Source organism: Pristiophorus japonicus, chromosome 19 (assembly GCF_044704955.1).
Source record: "Pristiophorus japonicus isolate sPriJap1 chromosome 19, sPriJap1.hap1, whole genome shotgun sequence".
Classification (NCBI taxonomy): domain Eukaryota; kingdom Metazoa; phylum Chordata; class Chondrichthyes; family Pristiophoridae; genus Pristiophorus; species Pristiophorus japonicus.
Window position 1 is genome coordinate 21,548,778 of NC_091995.1, and position 17,360 is coordinate 21,566,137.

Here is a 17,360-nt window from a genome sequence, read left to right on the forward strand (position 1 = left end):
TTTTTTTTTTTTAAATCGAGGCGTTGCTTAACCGGGAGCCAATGTCGGTCAGTGAGCAGAGTGGTGATGGGTGAGTGGGACTTGGTGCAAGTTAGGACACGGGCAGCCGAGTTTTGCCTCATCTCTATTTTACGTAGGGTAGAAAGTGGGGGGCCAGCCAGTAGTCATGTCTGGAGGTGAAATGTTGAGGGTTTCAGCTAGAAGGGGTGGGGATGGGCGATGTTACAGTGGTGGAAATAGTCGGTCTTAGTTGTGCTGGGAATCTGACACCCTGTCCAATTTGTACTCTCGAATGAAGTCAACAGAGAGCAAGATCAGGCGGGCTGTCAAACCAGCGCTCCACCTGATCCCAGGGGATTCCTTCCCAACCCATTAGCAACTCATCCCAATTTTAACGTATTAGGTGTCCATTACTCCTGGAGCTGTAGGTCCAACAATGATGCAGGGGAGGGGGCAGGAGGAAACACCAGAAGAATGCTTCTCTTGCTGAACAGCTTGCTCTTTATTGACTGCATGACGTTGTCGAAAACAAATGAACGAACACTGAGGCAGAGGCATTCTCCCAATTTTATTTTGACGTCCGTAACATCACACACGCGCGCGCACACACACACGCACACACACACACACACACGCACACACACACACACGGACGGACGGACAGACACGTACAGATATAAAAACAAGTTTGTAATAAATACAATTTGAGGTACACTGGCACCGACACAGTCATTGGACCGGCCTCGCGGGAGTGCCAGGCCCATCGTGCGGATAGTGGCCAGGTTAGCACGGCATAAGGCAGCCCCCGCCCCTTGCCCACGGGGAAACGGACTGCGCGGTGAAGCAGGCCCGGCCTGGACCGTTCCAATTCAAATAAAATTCTTCTCCGTCAAGAGTTCACCCCTCCCCCGCCGGAAGGTGCCGCCTCCCTCACGGGGGAGTGGTGGGTGGTGGAGGGAATGGGGGAAGATGGTGTACGGATTCCACGCTCGGCCCATGGACCTCGCCCGCCTGGCCACGTTTCCCTCGCGAGTATGGACTGGTCGCAGAGTGGGGTCGCAGCAGCCAATCTCGTCTCCGACGGACGCCTGCACACACTCGGGTCGCGCGCTCGTCAAGGGTCACTGGGCGGAGATACGGAATGGGGAAACCCTGGCTGATTTATCCCGGGTGGAGATACGGAATGGGGAAACCCTGGCTGATTTATCCCGGCTGGAGATACGGAATGGGGAAACCCTGGCTGATTTATCCCGGCTGGAGATACGGAATGGGGAAACCCTGGCTGATTTACCCCGGGTGGAGATACGGAATGGGGAAACCCTGGCTGATTTACCCCGGGTGGAGATACGGAATGGGGAAACCCTGGCTGATTTATCCCGGGTGGAGATACGGAATGGGGAAACCCTGGCTGATTTATCCCGGGTGGAGATACGGAGTGGGGAAATCCTGGCTGATTTATCCCGGGTGGAGATACGGAGTGGGGAAATCCTGGCTGATTTACCCCGGGTGGAGATACGGAATGGGGAAACCCTGGCTGATTTATCCCGGGTGGAGATACGGAATGGGGAAACCCTGGCTGATTTACCCCGGGTGGAGATACGGAATGGGGAAACCCTGGCTGATTTACCCCGGGTGGAGATACGGAATGGGGAAATCCTGGCTGATTTACCCCGGGTGGAGATACGGAATGGGGAAATCCTGGCTGATTTACCCCGGGTGGAGATACGGAGTGGGGAAACCCTGGCTGATTTACCCCGGGTGGAGATACGGAGTGGGGAAATCCTGGCTGATTTACCCCGGGTGGAGATACGAAATGGGGAAATCCTGGCTGATTTACCCCGGGTGGAGATACGGAATGGGGAAACCCTGGCTGATTTACCCCGGGTGGAGATACGGAATGGGGAAACCCTGGCTGATTTATCCCGGGTGGAGATACGGAGTGGGGAAACCCTGGCTGATTTACCCCGGGTGGAGATACGGAATGGGGAAACCCTGGCTGATTTATCCCGGGTGGAGATACGGAGTGGGGAAACCCTGGCTGATTTACTATCCCCCCCGACCCCCTTCCTGAATTCAGCGACTCTGAAGCAGTTGTACAGCCGCATCGCCAACCCCAGGCCCCCCCCAAGCAGTGACCTTGCTGAGAGCAGCCAACCATACAGGCCACAGCTTTCCTGCTGTGTCTGATTAGTGCTAAATGGGAAAGTACCTTCACCAGTGGGCCATTGGGTAGAGGGATGTTAGAAGAGGGGAGCGGAACTGCCAATGCTACCAGTTACTAGTACATAGGAGGCGGTTCTGTCAGTATCAGTGCACTCAAGAGGGCTACCAAAGATAAAAAGTCCTGCTGCACTGTTCTGAACTGTGTCTGACCCAATGCACCACCCAGTCCCAGAGGGGGAAAGGACAGTATCTGACCCACTGCACCACCCAGTCCCAGAGGGGGAAAGGACAGTGTGTGACCCACTGCACCACCCAGTCCCAGAGGGGGAAAGGACAGTGTCTGACCCACTGTACCACCCAGTCCCAGAGGGGGAAAGGACAGTGTGTGACCCACTGCACCACCCAGTCCCAGAGGGGGAAAGGACAGTGTGTGACCCACTGCACCACCCAGTCCCAGAGGGGGAAAGGACAGTATCTGACCCACTGCACCACCCAGTCCCAGAGGGGGAAAGGACAGTATCTGACCCACTGCACCACCCAGTCCCAGAGGGGGAAAGGACAGTGTGTGACCCACTGCACCACCCAGTCCCAGAGGGGGAAAGGACAGTGTCTGACCCACTGTACCACCCAGTCCCAGGGGGGGAAAGGACAGTGTGTGACCCACTGCACCACCCAGTCCCAGAGGGGGAAAGGACAGTGTGTGACCCACTGCACCACCCAGTCCCAGAGGGGGAAAGGACAGTGTGTGACCCACTGCACCACCCAGTCCCAGAGGGAGAAAGGACAGTGTGTGACCCACTGCACCACCCAGTCCCAGAGGGAGAAAGGACAGTGTGTGACCCACTGCACCATCCAGTCCCAGAGGGGGAAAGGACAGTGTGTGACCCACTGCACCACCCAGTCCCAGAGGGGAAAGGACAGTGTCTGACCCACTGCACCACCCAGTCCCAGAGGGAGAAAGGACAGTATGTGACCCACTGCACCATCCAGTCCCAGAGGGGAAAGGACAGTGTCTGACCCACTGCACCACCCAGTCCCAGAGGGAGAAAGGACAGTATGTGACCCACTGCACCACCCAGTCCCAGAGGGGGAAAGGACAGTGTGTGACCCACTGCACCACCCAGTCCCAGAGGGGGAAAGGACAGTGTCTGACCCACTGCACCATCCAGTCCCAGAGGGGGAAAGGACAGTGTGTGACCCACTGCACCATCCAGTACCTTTCCAGTTCTTGTGCGACTGCTGCGGTCAAAACTACCAACTGAACGATTTGGTTACCTGGTCTGAAAAGGGTTACTCACTGTATAACTGTACAGAGTACCTGTTTATTCAGCAGGGTAAGGGTTACTCACTGTAACTGTACAGAGTACCTGTTTATTCAGCAGGGTAAGGGTTACTCACTAACTATACAGAGTACCTGTTTATTCAGCAGGGTAAGGGTTACTCACTGTAACTGTACAGAGTACCTGTTTATTCAGCAGGGTAAGGGTTACTCACTGTAACTATACAGAGTACCTGTTTATTCAGCAGGGTAAGGGTTACTCACTGTAACTGTACAGAGTACCTGTTTATTCAGCAGGGTAAGGGTTACTCATTGTAACTGTACAGAGTACCTGTTTATTCAGCAGGGTAAGGGTTACTCACTGTAAGTGTGCAGAGTACCTGTTTATTCAGCAGGGTAAGCGTTACTCACTGTAACTGTACAGAGTACCTGTTTATTCAGCAGGGTAAGGGTTACACAATGTGTAACTGTACAGAGTACCTGTTTATTCAGCAGGGTAAGGGTTACTCACTGTAACTGTACAGAGTACCTGTTTATTCAGCAGGGTAAGGGTTACTCACTAACTGTACAGAGTACCTGTTTATTCAGCAGGGTAAGGGTTACTCACTGTAACTGTACAGAGTACCTGTTTATTCAGCAGGGTAAGGGTTACTCACTGTAACTGTACAGAGTACCTGTTTATTCAGCAGGGTAAGGGTTACTCACTGTAACTGTACAGAGTATCTGTTTATTCAGCAGGGTAAGGGTTACTCACTAACTGTACAGAGTACCTGTTTATTCAGCAGGGTAAGGGTTACTCACTGTAACTGTACAGAGTACCTGTTTATTCAGCAGGGTAAGGGTTACTCACTGTAACTGTACAGAGTACCTGTTTATTCAGCAGGGTAAGGGTTACTTACTGTAACTGTAGAGTACCTGTTTATTCAGCAGGGTAAGGGTTACTCACTGTAACTGTACAGAGCACCTGTTTATTCAGCAGGGTAAGGGTTACTTACTGTAACTGTAGAGTACCTGTTTATTCAGCAGGGTAAGGGTTACTCACTGTAACTGTACAGAGCACCTGTTTATTCAGCAGGGTAAGGGTTACTCACTGTAACTGTACAGAGCACCTGTTTATTCAGCAGGGTAAGGGTTACTTACTGTAACTGTAGAGTACCTGTTTATTCAGCAGGGTAAGGGTTACTCACTGTAACTGTACAGAGTACCTGTTTATTCAGCAGGGTAAGGGTTACTCACTGTAACTGTACAGAGTATCTGTTTATTCAGCAGGGTAAGGGTTACTCACTGTGTAACTGTACAGAGCACCTGTTTATTCAGCAGGGTAAGGGTTACACAATGTGTAACTGTACAGAGTACCTGTTTATTCAGCAGGCTAAAGGTTACTCACCTTGTCCCTATTTATTTAAGTTTGGGAGGGGTGTGGGCGGAATAAGTAACCAGTGGACTCTTCATTTCTACAATCCCTTGGCGTGACGACCAAACCCACCCCCTGCCACTGCTCCTAAACAACGGAACACATCTGTGGGGATTGTGCATCGAAGGGCCGCGGGCTACGATACAGTCAAGCGTCTCCAGGACTGGGAGGAGGTCCTCTCTCTCTTTCTCTGTGCAATGGGCTATATATACACAACAGTGTGTGGCGGGGTGGGGAGGGGGGGAGGGCGGGGGGAAAAGAAGGATGTGGAGCAATAGCCGCCTCTCCCCCAACCCCCCCCCAGGGTCAGCTGCCCGCGAGCCCCTCACAGGCTGATGCTGCGGTGGTGCTTGAAGTGGAAGTTGGGCCTCCGGGGCCGGTCAATGGCCTCCTGGTTCATGTCGTCGCTGTCCAGGCTGACGGCGTCCGACAGCTCCTCCAAGTGCTCCACCGAGTCGAACTTCTGCAGGTCGGAGGCGATGGTCTGGAAGCTGAGCACAGACAGGGTGTCGGACGAGGGCCCCTCGGCCCCCGGCAGGATGGGGGCCGAGGCCCGGTCCACCTGCTCCATCTCCTCGGGGTAGGCCGCGCAGGCCTCGGCCCCCACCGGAGAGGCCCGGCGACAGCCCCCCAGCCGTTGGAGCCGCCGGGCGTGGATCTGCTCGCTGATCTGCTCCAGGTTGCGCAGGGCGACGGAGTACTTGGTCTTGGCCTGCGACACCTGCTTCTCCAGGGCCGTCACCCGGGCCTTGCTCTCCTACAGGCGGGGGGGGGGGGGGGGGGGGGGGCAAAGAGGTCGACAGTGAGGAGGGAAGCTGTGGACCGCAGCAAGATGTCAATGAACTGGTTTGATGCAGTGTATATGGATTTTAGCAAGGCTTTTCATAAGGTCCCACATGGCAGACTGGTCACAAAAGTAAAAGCCCCTGGGAGCCAGGGCAAAGTGACAAGTTGGCTCCAAAATTGGCTCAGAGACAGGAAGCAAGTGATAATGGTTGATGGGTGCATTTGTGGCTGGAAGGCTGTTTCCAGTGGGGTCCCACAGGGCTCAGTACTGGGTCCCTTGCTTTTTGTGGGATATATCAATGATTTAGACTTGAATTTTGAGGATATGATTAAGCAGTTTCCAGATGATACTAAAATTGGCTGTGTGGTTGATGATGAGGAAGACAGCTGTAGACTGCAGGAAGATATCAATGAACTGGTCAGAACAGTGGCAAATGGAATTCAATCCGGAGAAGTGTGAGGTAATGCATTTGGGGAGGGCTAACAAGACAAGGGAATACACAATAAATGGTAGGACACTGAGGAATGTAGAGGAACAGAGGGACCTTGGAGTGCATGGCCACAGATCCCTGAAGGTAGCAGGCCAGGTAGATAAGGTGGTTAAGAATGCAGACGGGATACGTTCCTTGATTAGCCAAGGCACAGAATACAAAAGAGCAGGGAGGTTATGCTTGAACTGTATAAAATTCTAGTTAGGCCACAGCAAGAGCATTGTGTGCTGTTCTGGTCACCACATTACGAGGATGTTGCCTGGACTGGAGAACTTTAGCTATGAAGAAAGATTGGATAGGCTGGGGTTGTTTTCTTTGGAACAGAGGAGGCTGAGAGGAGAGTTTATTGAGGTGTATAAAATTATGAGGAACCTAGATAGTGTGGATAAGAAGGACCTATTTCTCTTAGCAGAGGGGTCAACAACCAGGGGGCATAGATTTAAATAAGTGGTAGGAGGTTTAGAGAGGATTTGAGGGGAAATCCTTTTACCCAGAGGGTGGTGGGGGTCTGGAACTCACTGTCTGAAAGGGTGGTAAAGGCAGAAACCCTCACCCCAATTAAAAAGTACTTGGATGTGCACCTGAAGTGTCGTAGAGCTGGAAAGTGGGATTAAGCTGGGTAGCTCTTTGTCGACCAGCACGGACACGATGGGCCGAAATGGCCTCCTTCCGTGCTGTGAATTTCTATGATTCTATGAAGAGTGAATCGTGCAGAGCCACTGATCACTGGCCACTCTCCAGGGCAGGGTTGGACACCTGCGAATCACTGGCCGCTCCCTGGGAGGGGCGGAGCTGTGGGACACGTGGATGCTGGCCTCTCTCTCCCCACTTCACTACAGCGTTCCCTTCACCTCAGGAAGTTTACAGTTAGGAGTGGAAAGGCTGGTAAAGTTTCCTTTCCTCGGAGTCTTCAAATGTTCGGAGTTTACAGGAGTACGAGAAGGAATCCTGAAACGGTTGTACCACGCGCAACATGCGAAGGGGTTCAAATATCGACACCCAGCTAAACCCATCTGACTGTAAAATTCCCACCCCTCACCCAGTCAGGGTATAATCCCCTCCCTCACCCAGTCAGTGTATAATTCCCCCCTCCCCCAGTCAGTGTATAATTCCCCCTTCCCCCAGTGTATAATCCCCCCCCTCACCCAGTCAGTGTATAATCCCTCCCCCTCACCCAGTCAGTGTATAATCCCCCCCCCCCCCTCACCCAGTCAGGGTATAATCCCCTCCCTCACCCAGTCAGTGCATAATTCCCCCCTCCCCCAGTCAGTGTATAATTCCCCCTTCCCCCAGTGTATAATCCCCCCCCCTCACCCAGTCAGTGTATAATCCCCTCCCTCACCCAGTCAGTGCATAATTCCCCCCTCCCCCAGTCAGTGTATAATTCCCCCTTCCCCCAGTGTATAATCCCCCCCCCTCACCCAGTCAGTGTATAATCCCCCCCCTCACCCAGTCAGTGTATAATCCCCCCCCCTCACCCAGTCAGTGTATAATCCCTCCCCCCCCTCACCCAGTCAGTGTATAATCGCCCCCCTCACCCAGTCAGTGTATAATCCCTCCCCCCCCTCACCCAGTCAGTGTATAATCCCTCCCCCCCCTCACCCAGTCAGTGTATAATCCCTCCCCCCCCTCACCCAGTCAGTGTATAATCCCCCCCCTCACCCAGTCAGTGTATAATCCCTCCCCCCCCTCACCCAGTCAGTGTATAATCCCCCCCCTCACCCAGTCAGTGTATAATCCCCCCCCTCACCCAGTCAGTGTATAATCCCTCCCCCCCCTCACCCAGTCAGTGTATAATCCCCCCCCTCACCCAGTCAGTGTATAATCCCTCCCCTCACCCAGTCAGTGTATAATCCCCCCCCTCACCCAGTCAGTGTATAATCCCCCCCCTCACCCAGTCAGTGTATAATCCCTCCCCCCCCTCACCCAGTCAGTGTATAATCCCCCCCCTCACCCAGTCAGTGTATAATCCCTCCCCTCACCCAGTCAGTGTATAATCCCCCCCCTCACCCAGTCAGTGTATAATCCCCCCCCCTCACCCAGTCAGTGTATAATCCCCCCCCTCACCCAGTCAGTGTATAATCCCTCCCCCCCCTCACCCAGTCAGTGTATAATCCCCCCCCTCACCCAGTCAGTGTATAATCCCTCCCCCCCCTCACCCAGTCAGTGTATAATCCCCCCCCTCACCCAGTCAGTGTATAATCCCCCCCCTCACCCAGTCAGTGTATAATCCCTCCCCCCCCTCACCCAGTCAGTGTATAATCCCCCCCCTCACCCAGTCAGTGTATAATCCCTCCCCCCCCTCACCCAGTCAGTGTATAATCCCCCCCCTCACCCAGTCAGTGTATAATCCCTCCCCCCCCTCACCCAGTCAGTGTATAATCCCCCCCCTCACCCAGTCAGTGTATAATCCCCCCCCTCACCCAGTCAGTGTATAATCCCCCCCCTCACCCAGTCAGTGTATAATCCCTCCCCCCCCTCACCCAGTCAGTGTATAATCCCCCCCCCTCACCCAGTCAGTGTATAATTCCCCCTTCCCCCAGTGTATAATCCCCCCCCTCACCCAGTCAGTGTATAATTCCCCCCCCCCGTCCCACTGTGGACTTTCCCCAGAGAGGAGCGGGAGTGTTGGGTGGTGAAGGAAGCCGGAGGGGAGGGAAGACATTGAAATACTGCACTGTACCTCCAGGATCTGGTTGAACTGGACCTTGAGTTCGAAGTAGGGCTTGGATTTGATGATGACCCGTTTGAGGGATTTCTGGAGCTCCTGGACCCGGCTCTCGGCCTGCTGACAGAGCTGTGTGACTCGCTGGTGCTCCCGCTCGCTGCGCAGCCGCTCCTCCTCGGCCTCGTTCACCTGCGGGCAGGAAGGGTGATCATCAACATACAGGAGAAAGGGGAACCCTCACCACCCCTCCCTCTCCGACCCACTTCAACACTGCGACGACTGTCCCTTCTGTCCTGAACCTGCCTCTGTTGCTCCCCCCCATACGGAACTGTAAGCTGGGACAGCAGTGCGAGACAGCCAGTGCCCTGGGACGGCAGGGCGAGGCAGCCAGTGCCCTGGGACGGCAGGGCGAGGCAGCCAGTGCCCTGGGACGGCAGGGCGAGGCAGCCAGTGCCCTGGGACGGCAGGGCGAGGCAGCCAGTGCCCTGGGACGGCAGGGCGAGGCAGCCAGTGCCCTGGGACGGCAGGGCGAGGCAGCCAGTGCCCTGGGACGGCAGGGCGAGGCAGCCAGTGCCCTGGGACGGCAGGGCGAGGCAGCCAGTGCCCTGGGACGGCAGGGCGAGGCAGCCAGTGCCCTGGGACGGCAGGGCGAGGCAGCCAGTGCCCTGGGACGGCAGGGCGAGGCAGCCAGTGCCCTGGGACGGCAGGGCGAGGCAGCCAGTGCCCTGGGACGGCAGGGCGAGGCAGCCAGTGCCCTGGGACGGCAGGGCGAGGCAGCCAGTGCCCTGGGACGGCAGGGCGAGGCAGCCAGTGCCCTGGGACGGCAGGGCGAGGCAGCCAGTGCCCTGGGACGGCAGGGCGAGGCAGCCAGTGCCCTGGGACGGCAGGGCGAGGCAGCCAGTGCCCTGGGACGGCAGGGCGAGGCAGCCAGTGCCCTGGGACGGCAGGGCGAGGCAGCCAGTGCCCTGGGACGGCAGGGCGAGGCACCCAGTGCCCTGGGACGGCAGGGCGAGGCAGCCAGTGCCCTGGGACGGCAGGGCGAGGCACCCAGTGCCCTGGGACGGCAGGGCGAGGCAGCCAGTGCCCTGGGACGGCAGGGCGAGGCAGCCAGTGCCCTGGGACGGCAGGGCGAGGCAGCCAGTGCCCTGGGACGGCAGGGCGAGGCACACAGTGCCCTGGGACGGCAGGGCGAGGCACACAGTGCCCTGGGACGGCAGGGCGAGGCAGCCAGTGCCCTGGGACGGCAGGGCGAGGCAGCCAGTGCCCTGGGACGGCAGGGCGAGGCAGCCAGTGCCCTGGGACGGCAGGGCGAGGCAGCCAGTGCCCTGGGACGGCAGGGCGAGGCACACAGTGCCCTGGGACGGCAGGGCGAGGCACACAGTGCCCTGGGACGGCAGGGCGAGGCACACAGTGCCCTGGGACGGCAGGGCGAGGCACACAGTGCCCTGGGACGGCAGGGCGAGGCACCCAGTGCACTGGGACGGCAGGGCGAGACAGCCAGTGCACTGGGACGGCAGGGCGAGACAGCCAGTGCACTGGGACGGCAGGGCGAGACAGCCAGTGCACTGGGACGGCAGGGCGAGACAGCCAGTGCACTGGGACGGCAGGGCGAGACAGCCAGTGCACTGGGACGGCAGGGCGAGACAGCCAGTGCACTGGGACGGCAGGGCGAGACAGCCAGTGCCCTGGGACGGCAGGGCGAGACAGCCAGTGCCCTGGGACGGCAGGGCGAGACAGCCAGTGCCCTGGGACGGCAGGGCGAGACTGCCAGTGCCCTGGGACGGCAGGGCGAGGCAGCCAGTGCACACTCCGTACGATGTGCCACTCCTCACTATAATCGCATGGAGACCGAGAGTGAGGAGGTACAAGGAGATTCAAGTACAGTGAGGATTGGAGCAGACACAGAGGCCATTGGTACCTCTGCACAGTGCAGTGCTCCCTCAGGACTGCGCTTGGAGTGTCAGCCTGGATTTTGTGCTCAAGACTCTAGAGTGGGACTTGAACCCACGAGCTTCTGACTCCGAGTTGAGAGTGCTGCCCACTGAGTCACGACTGATACCTATATATGGAAGGCCAGTGTGAATTATGTCTGGTTAATAACGAGTGGGGTTTGTCTGGTTACTTGAGAGAGAGGCTGGAGAGGTTATTGTTCCCAAGGGAAACCCGAATCGTCTACGGACCTCATTTATTGCCTCCTTAAGGCTGTGGAAGGATTGGTGTATGGGATGAAAATCAGCTGCAGGATTGGGGCCATGGGGCTCATTTGGGACCGATGGACTTCTCTGTCCCTGGAGATGCATACATAATATGTAGGCCGATAAATGGCAAGTAACATTCGCGCCAAGCGACAGTCTAAGCACTAGTACGTGACAGTCAACGGCATTACCATCGCCGAATCCCCCACCATCAAAACTTCCTGGGGGTCACCATTGACCAGAAACTTAGCTGGACCTTTGAGTGAGGGGAGGTTACCTTTGAGGTGGCGTGGTTCAGCATCTCCTGCCAGGTGGGGTCCAGGCGGTTTCTGTCTGCCATCAGCCCCTGCTCGGCTACGTAAACCATCTCGCGGGCAGCGTTGTGCATGCTGACCGCTCTCTCGTATCGCAGGGCAGCCTTCTGTGTTTCCTGCTGGGCCTTCAACACAAGGAACGGACAACAGCAGTTAGAACAGTAATGGCAGAGTCCTTCCTCTTGATACAGTGGTGCAGGACGTCAAGACACCTCGGTACTCTGGAGCCAACAAGTTAGAATCTCCGCCCTCTGGCACATGCGTGGACCCGTACTCGGCCACTCTGAGCCCCACGCAGCTACAAGCATCGCCCGCGAGAACGGGCGGTCACTCATACACATCCACACAGACGGTCACGCTCAGAGTTGCTCAGGTGAGTGCACACAGTACCACATATCCACAGAATGATGCCTAACCCAGTGCGTCGCCCTGCCCCATCACTGTTCCTATCCCCCATTCTAACCCTGAGCCTCTCCCCGTCTATCCCCCGCGGCCTCACCCTGCGTCCCCCCCCTCTGCGCCCCTTCCCCGCCTCCGTCCCTGCGCCTCCCCCCCCCCACCTCCGTCCCTGCATCTCCCCCTCCCCCGTCTCCGTTCCTGCGCCCAGCCCCGCACCCCCATCCCTCGCGCCCCATCCCCGCGCCCCCATCCCCCCGCGCCCCTCCCTTGCATTTATCCCCGCGTCCCCATCTCCCGCAGTCCATCTCCCGCGCCCCCATCCGTCGCGCCCCCATCCCCCGCGCCCCTCCCTTGCATTTATCCCCGCGCCCCCATCCCTCGCGCCCCATCCCCGCGCTCCCATCCCCCCGCCCCCCCCATCCCCCGCAGTCCATCCCCCGCGCCCCCATCCGTCGCGCCCCCATCCCCCCGCGCCCCTCCCTTGCATTTATCCCCGCGCCCCCATCCCCCGCAGTCCATCCCCCGCGCCCCCATCCGTCGCGCCCCCATCCCCCCGCGCCCCTCCCTTGCATTTATCCCCGCGCCCCCATCCCCCGCAGTCCATCCCCCGCGCCCCCATCCGTCGCGCCCCCATTCCCCGCAGTCTATCCCCCGCGTCCCCATCCGTCGCGCCCCCATCCCCCGCAGTCTATCCCCCGCGTCCCCATCCGTCGCGCCCCCATCCCCCGCAGTCCATCCCCCGCGCCCCCATCCCTCGCGCCCCCATCCCCTGCGCGCCTCTCCCTCGCGCCCCTCCCTTGCATTTATCCCCGCGCCCCCATCCCCCCGCACCCCCATCCCCCGCGCTCCTTCCTCGCACCCCATCCCCAGCGCCCCTCCCTTGCATTTATCCCCGCGCCCCCATCCCCCCGCGCCCCCATCCCCCCGCGCCCCCATCCCCCGCAGTCCATCCCTCGCGCCCCCATCCCCCGCAGTCCATCCGTCGCGCCCCCATCCCCCGCAGTCCATCCCCCGCGCCCCCATCCCTCGCGCCCCCATCCCCTGCGCGCCTCTCCCTCACGCCCCTCCCTTGCATTTATCCCTGCGCCCCCATCCCCCGCAACCCATCCCTTGCGTCTATCCCTGCGCCCCCAAGCCCCGCGCCCCCAAGCCCCGCGCCCCCATCCCCAGTCTATCCTTGCGCTTCTCCGGATAAAACATTAAACCGAGCTCTGGTCTGCTCTTTCAGGTGGACGTAAAATATCCCATGGCACCATTTCGAAGGAAAGCAGGGGAGTTACCCCCAGTGTCCTGGCCAAGATTTATCCCTCAATCCATCAACACCAACTTTTATTTATATAGCGCCTTTAACATAGTAAAATGTCCCAAGGTGCTTCTCAGCAGTGTTATAAGACAAAACAGATACATTTGACACTGAGCCACATAAGAAGAAATTACAGATGACCAAAAGCTTGGTTAAAGAGGTAGGTTTTAAGGAGTGTCTTAAAGGAGGAAAGAGAGGCTTAGGGAGGGAGTTCCAGAGCTTGGGACCAAAGTAGCTGAAGACACGGTCACTTTACATTTTAGTTATGCCGTGGATATGTGGCCGGAAACTGATTTCATTGTCAAATATGACGCCTAGGTTGCGAACAGTCTGGTTCAGGCTTCGGACAAGCGGTCTGACAATTTAGCGACCAAGCAGGAGTCGAGAGAAGATGTAGAGCTGGGTGTTGTCTGCGTACATGTGGAAACTGACTTCATGTTTCCGGATAATGTCACCAAGGGGCAATGTATAGATGAGAAATAGGAGGGGGCCAAAGATAGGTCCTTGGGGGACACCAGAGGTAACGATGCGAGAGTGGGAAGAGAAGCCATTGCAGGAGATTTTATGGCTACATTAGATAGATAAGAATGGAACCAGGCGAGTGCAGTCCCACCCAGCTGGACGATGGTGGAGAGGCGTTGGAGAAACACAGAAACATAGAAAATAGGTGCAGGAGTAGGCCATTCGGCCCTTCGAGCCTGCACCGCCATTCAATAAGATCATGGCTGATCATTCACCTCAGTACCCCTTTACTGCTTTCTCTCCTTGATCCCTTTAGCCGTAAGGGCCATATCTAACTCCCTCTTGAATATATCTAACGAATTAGCCTCAACAACTTTCTGCGGTAAGGAATTCCACAGGTTAACAACTCTGAGTGAAGACGTTTCTCCTCATCTCTGTCCTAAATGACTTACCCCTTATCCTTAGACTGTGACCCCTGGTTCTGGACTTCCCCAACATGCTTCCTGCATCTAACCTGTCCAATCCCATCAGAATTTTATATGTTTCTATGAGATCCCCTCTCATTCTTCTAAACTCCAGTGAATAAGGCCCAGTCGATCCAGTCTCTCCTCATATGTCAGTCATGCCATCCCGGGAATCAGTCTGGTGAACCTTCGCTGCACTCCCTCAACAGCAAGAATGACCTTCCTCAGATTAGAAGACCAAAACTGAACACAATATTCCAGGTGAGGCCTCACCAAGGCCCTGTACAACTGCAGTAAGACCTCCCTGCTCCTATACTCAAATCCCCTAGCTATGAACGCCAACATACCATTTGCCTTCTTCACTGCCTGCTGTACCTGCATGCCAACTTTCAATGACTGATGTACCATGACACCCAGGTCTCGTTGCACCTCCCCTTTTCCTAATCTGCCGCCATTCAGATAATATTCTGTCTTCCTGTTTTTGCCACTAAAGTGGATAACCTCACATTTATCCACATTATACTGCATCTGCTATGCATTTGCCCACTCACCTAACCTGTCCAAGTCACCCTGCAGCCTTTTAGCCTCCTCCTCACAGCTCATACTGCCACCCAGCTTAGTGCCATCTGCAAACTTGGAGATATTACACTCAATTCCTTCATCTAAATCATTAATGTATATTGTAAATAGCTGGGGTCCCAGCACTGAGCCCTGGCGGTACCCCACCAGTCACTGCCTGCCATTCTGAAAATAACCCATTTATTCCGACTCTCTGCTTCCTGTCTGCCAACCAGTTCTCTATCCACGTCAATACATTACCCCCAATACCATGTGCTTTAATTTTGCACACTAATCTCTTGTGTGGGACCTTGTCAAAAGCCTTTTGAAAGTCCAAATACACCACATCCACTGGTTCTCCCTTGTCCACTCTACTAGTTACATCCTCACAAATTTCCAGAAGATTTGTCAAGCATGATTTCCCTTTCATAAATCCATGCTGACTTGGACCGATCCCATCACTGCTTTCCAAATGCGCTGCTATTTCATCTTTAATAATTGATTCCAACATTTTCCCCACTACCGATGTCAGGCTAACCGGTTTATAATTCCCCATTTTCTCTCTCCCTCCTTTTTTAAAAAGTGGTGTTACATTAGCTACCCTCCAGTGCATAGGAACTGATCCAGAGACTATAGAATGTTGGAAAATGATCACCAATGCATCCACTATTTCTAGGGCCACTTCCTTAAGTACTCTGGGATGCAGCCTATCAAGCCCTGGGGATTTATCGGCCTTCAATCCCAGCAATTTCCCTAACACATTTTCCTGATTAAGGAGGATTTTCTTCAGTTCCTTCTTTTCACTAGACCCTCGAACCCATTGTATTTCCGGAAGGTTATTTGTGTCTTCCTTAGTGAAGATAGAACCAAAGTATTTGTTCAATTGGTCTGCCATTTCTTTGTTCCCCATTATAAATTCACCTGATTCTGACTGCAAGGGAACCTACGTTGGTTTTCACTAATCTTTTTCTCTTCACATATCTATAGAAGCTTTTGTAGTCAGTGTTTATGTTCCCTGCAAGCTTCCTCTCATACTCTATTTCCCCCCTCCTAATGAGACCCTTTGTCCTCTTCTGCTGAATCCTAAGTTTCTCCCAGTCCTCAGGTTTGCTGCTTTTTCTGGTCAATTTATATGCCTTTTCCTTGGGGATGGAGTGGTCAACTGCGTCAAAGGCTGCAGACAGGTTCAGGCGGAAGAGGAGGGATAGTTTGCCTTTGTTACAGTCACAAATGATGTCATTTGTGACTTTGATGAGAGCCATTTCGGTGCTGTGGCAGGGGCGAAATCCGAATTGAAGGGATTCAAACATGGAGTTCCGGGAAAGATGGGCACGGATTTGGGAGGCGACAACACGTTCAGGTACTTTGGACAGGAAAGGGTGGTTAGAGATGGGGCAATAGCTAGCAAGCAAAGTGGGGTCAAGGGTTGTTTTTTTGAGGAGAGGGGTGATGATAGCAAGATGTTGGAGAGGGGAACAGTACCCGAGTTCAGAGAACAGCGTTAATAAAGTCGGCTAACGTGGGAATGTTAACAGTTTAGTGGGAATAGGGTCAAGGGAGCAGGAAGTGGGTCTCATGGACAAGATGAGCTTGGAGAGGTCAAGAGAGGAGATCAGAGAGAAACTCGAGAAAGATGTGAGTTTAGGGCTAGGGCAGGTGGGAGCCTCAGAGGAAGTCTGGCCCAGTGGGCTAGGGGAAGGAAGGGAAGAGACAGAGTCAGCTGATTGAATAGTCTCAATCTTTGAGACAAAGAAGTCCATGAGCTCCTCACACTTGTTGTTGGAGGTGAGTGTGGTGGAGACAAGGGACAGGGGAGAGGGGTTTAAGGAGATGGTTAGTAGTAGAGAATAGTAGGTGGGGGTTATTTTTGCATTCCAGAATGATCCTGGAATGGTGAGCAGTTTTTACAGACAAGAGTAGGACCCGATAATGTTTTGTGTGTTCGAGCAAGGTCTGGTGTGAATGGCTAAACATGTTGTCCGCCACATCCATTCAAGTCTGCGCCCTTTGGACTTGAGGGAGTGAAGCTGAGGGCTGTACCGGGGGAACGGCCAGGGTGAGAGAGTAATGGTTTTAATAGGGACTAGAGCATCAAAGGTGGTGAGGGTGTGGTTCAGCAGATCAGTGGCTGCAGAAATGTCATTTTGAAAGGAGGGCCAAAGGTTAATAAGAACATAAGAACTAGGAGCAGGGGTAGACCATTAGGCCCCTCGAGCCTGCTCCGCCATTCAATAAGATCATGGCTGATCCGATTATGGACTCAGCTCCACTTCCCCACCCGCTCCCCATAACCCTCATCCCCTTATCGTTTAAGAAACTGTCTATTTCTGACTTAAATTTATTCAATGTCCCAGCTTCCACAGCTCTCTGAGGCAGCAAATTCCACAGATTTACAACCCTCTGAGAGAAGAAATTTGTCCTCATCTCTGTTTTAAATGGGTGGCCCCTTATTCTACGATCATGCCCCCTAGTTCTAGTCTCCCCCATCAGTGGAAACATCCTCTCTGCATCCACCTTGTCAAGCCCCCTCATAATCTTGTATGTTTCAATAAGATCACCTCTCATTCTTCTGAATTCCAATGAGTAGAGGCCCAACCTACTCAAACTTTCCTCATAAGTCAACTCCCTCATCCCCGGAATCAACCTAGTGAACCTTCTCTGAACTGCCTCCAAAGAAAGTATATCCTTTCATAAATATGGAAACCAAAACTGCACGCAGTATTCCAGGTGTGGCCTCACCAATACCCTGTCCATCTGTAGCAAGACTTCCCTGCTTTAATACTCCATCCCCTTTGCAATAAAGGCCAAGATACCATTGGCCTTCCTGATCACTTGCTGTATCTGCATACTATCCTTTTGTGTTT

At 55.0% G+C, this 17,360-nt stretch overlaps 1 protein-coding gene across 5 annotated transcripts in view; it reads right to left on the reverse strand.

Moving 5' to 3' along the window:
• Window positions 1-555: 555 nt before the first annotated feature.
• The window catches only part of sh3bp5lb (SH3-binding domain protein 5-like, b), a 75,680-nt gene continuing 58,875 nt past the window's right edge, over window positions 556-17,360 (reverse strand). For 2 of the 5 annotated variants that reach the window (XM_070861374.1, XM_070861373.1), the window contains 3 exons: window positions 11,274-11,435; window positions 8,817-8,990; window positions 556-5,613 (listed from right to left, as the gene is read on the reverse strand). In XM_070861374.1, coding sequence (XP_070717475.1) covers window positions 5,182-5,613; window positions 8,817-8,990; window positions 11,274-11,435 — 768 coding nt within the window. In that variant the 3' untranslated portion in view covers window positions 556-5,181. The remainder of the gene's footprint in view (window positions 5,614-8,816; window positions 8,991-11,273; window positions 11,436-17,360) is intronic. The other 3 variants (XR_011587800.1, XR_011587799.1, XR_011587798.1) reach the window with 3 other exon arrangements.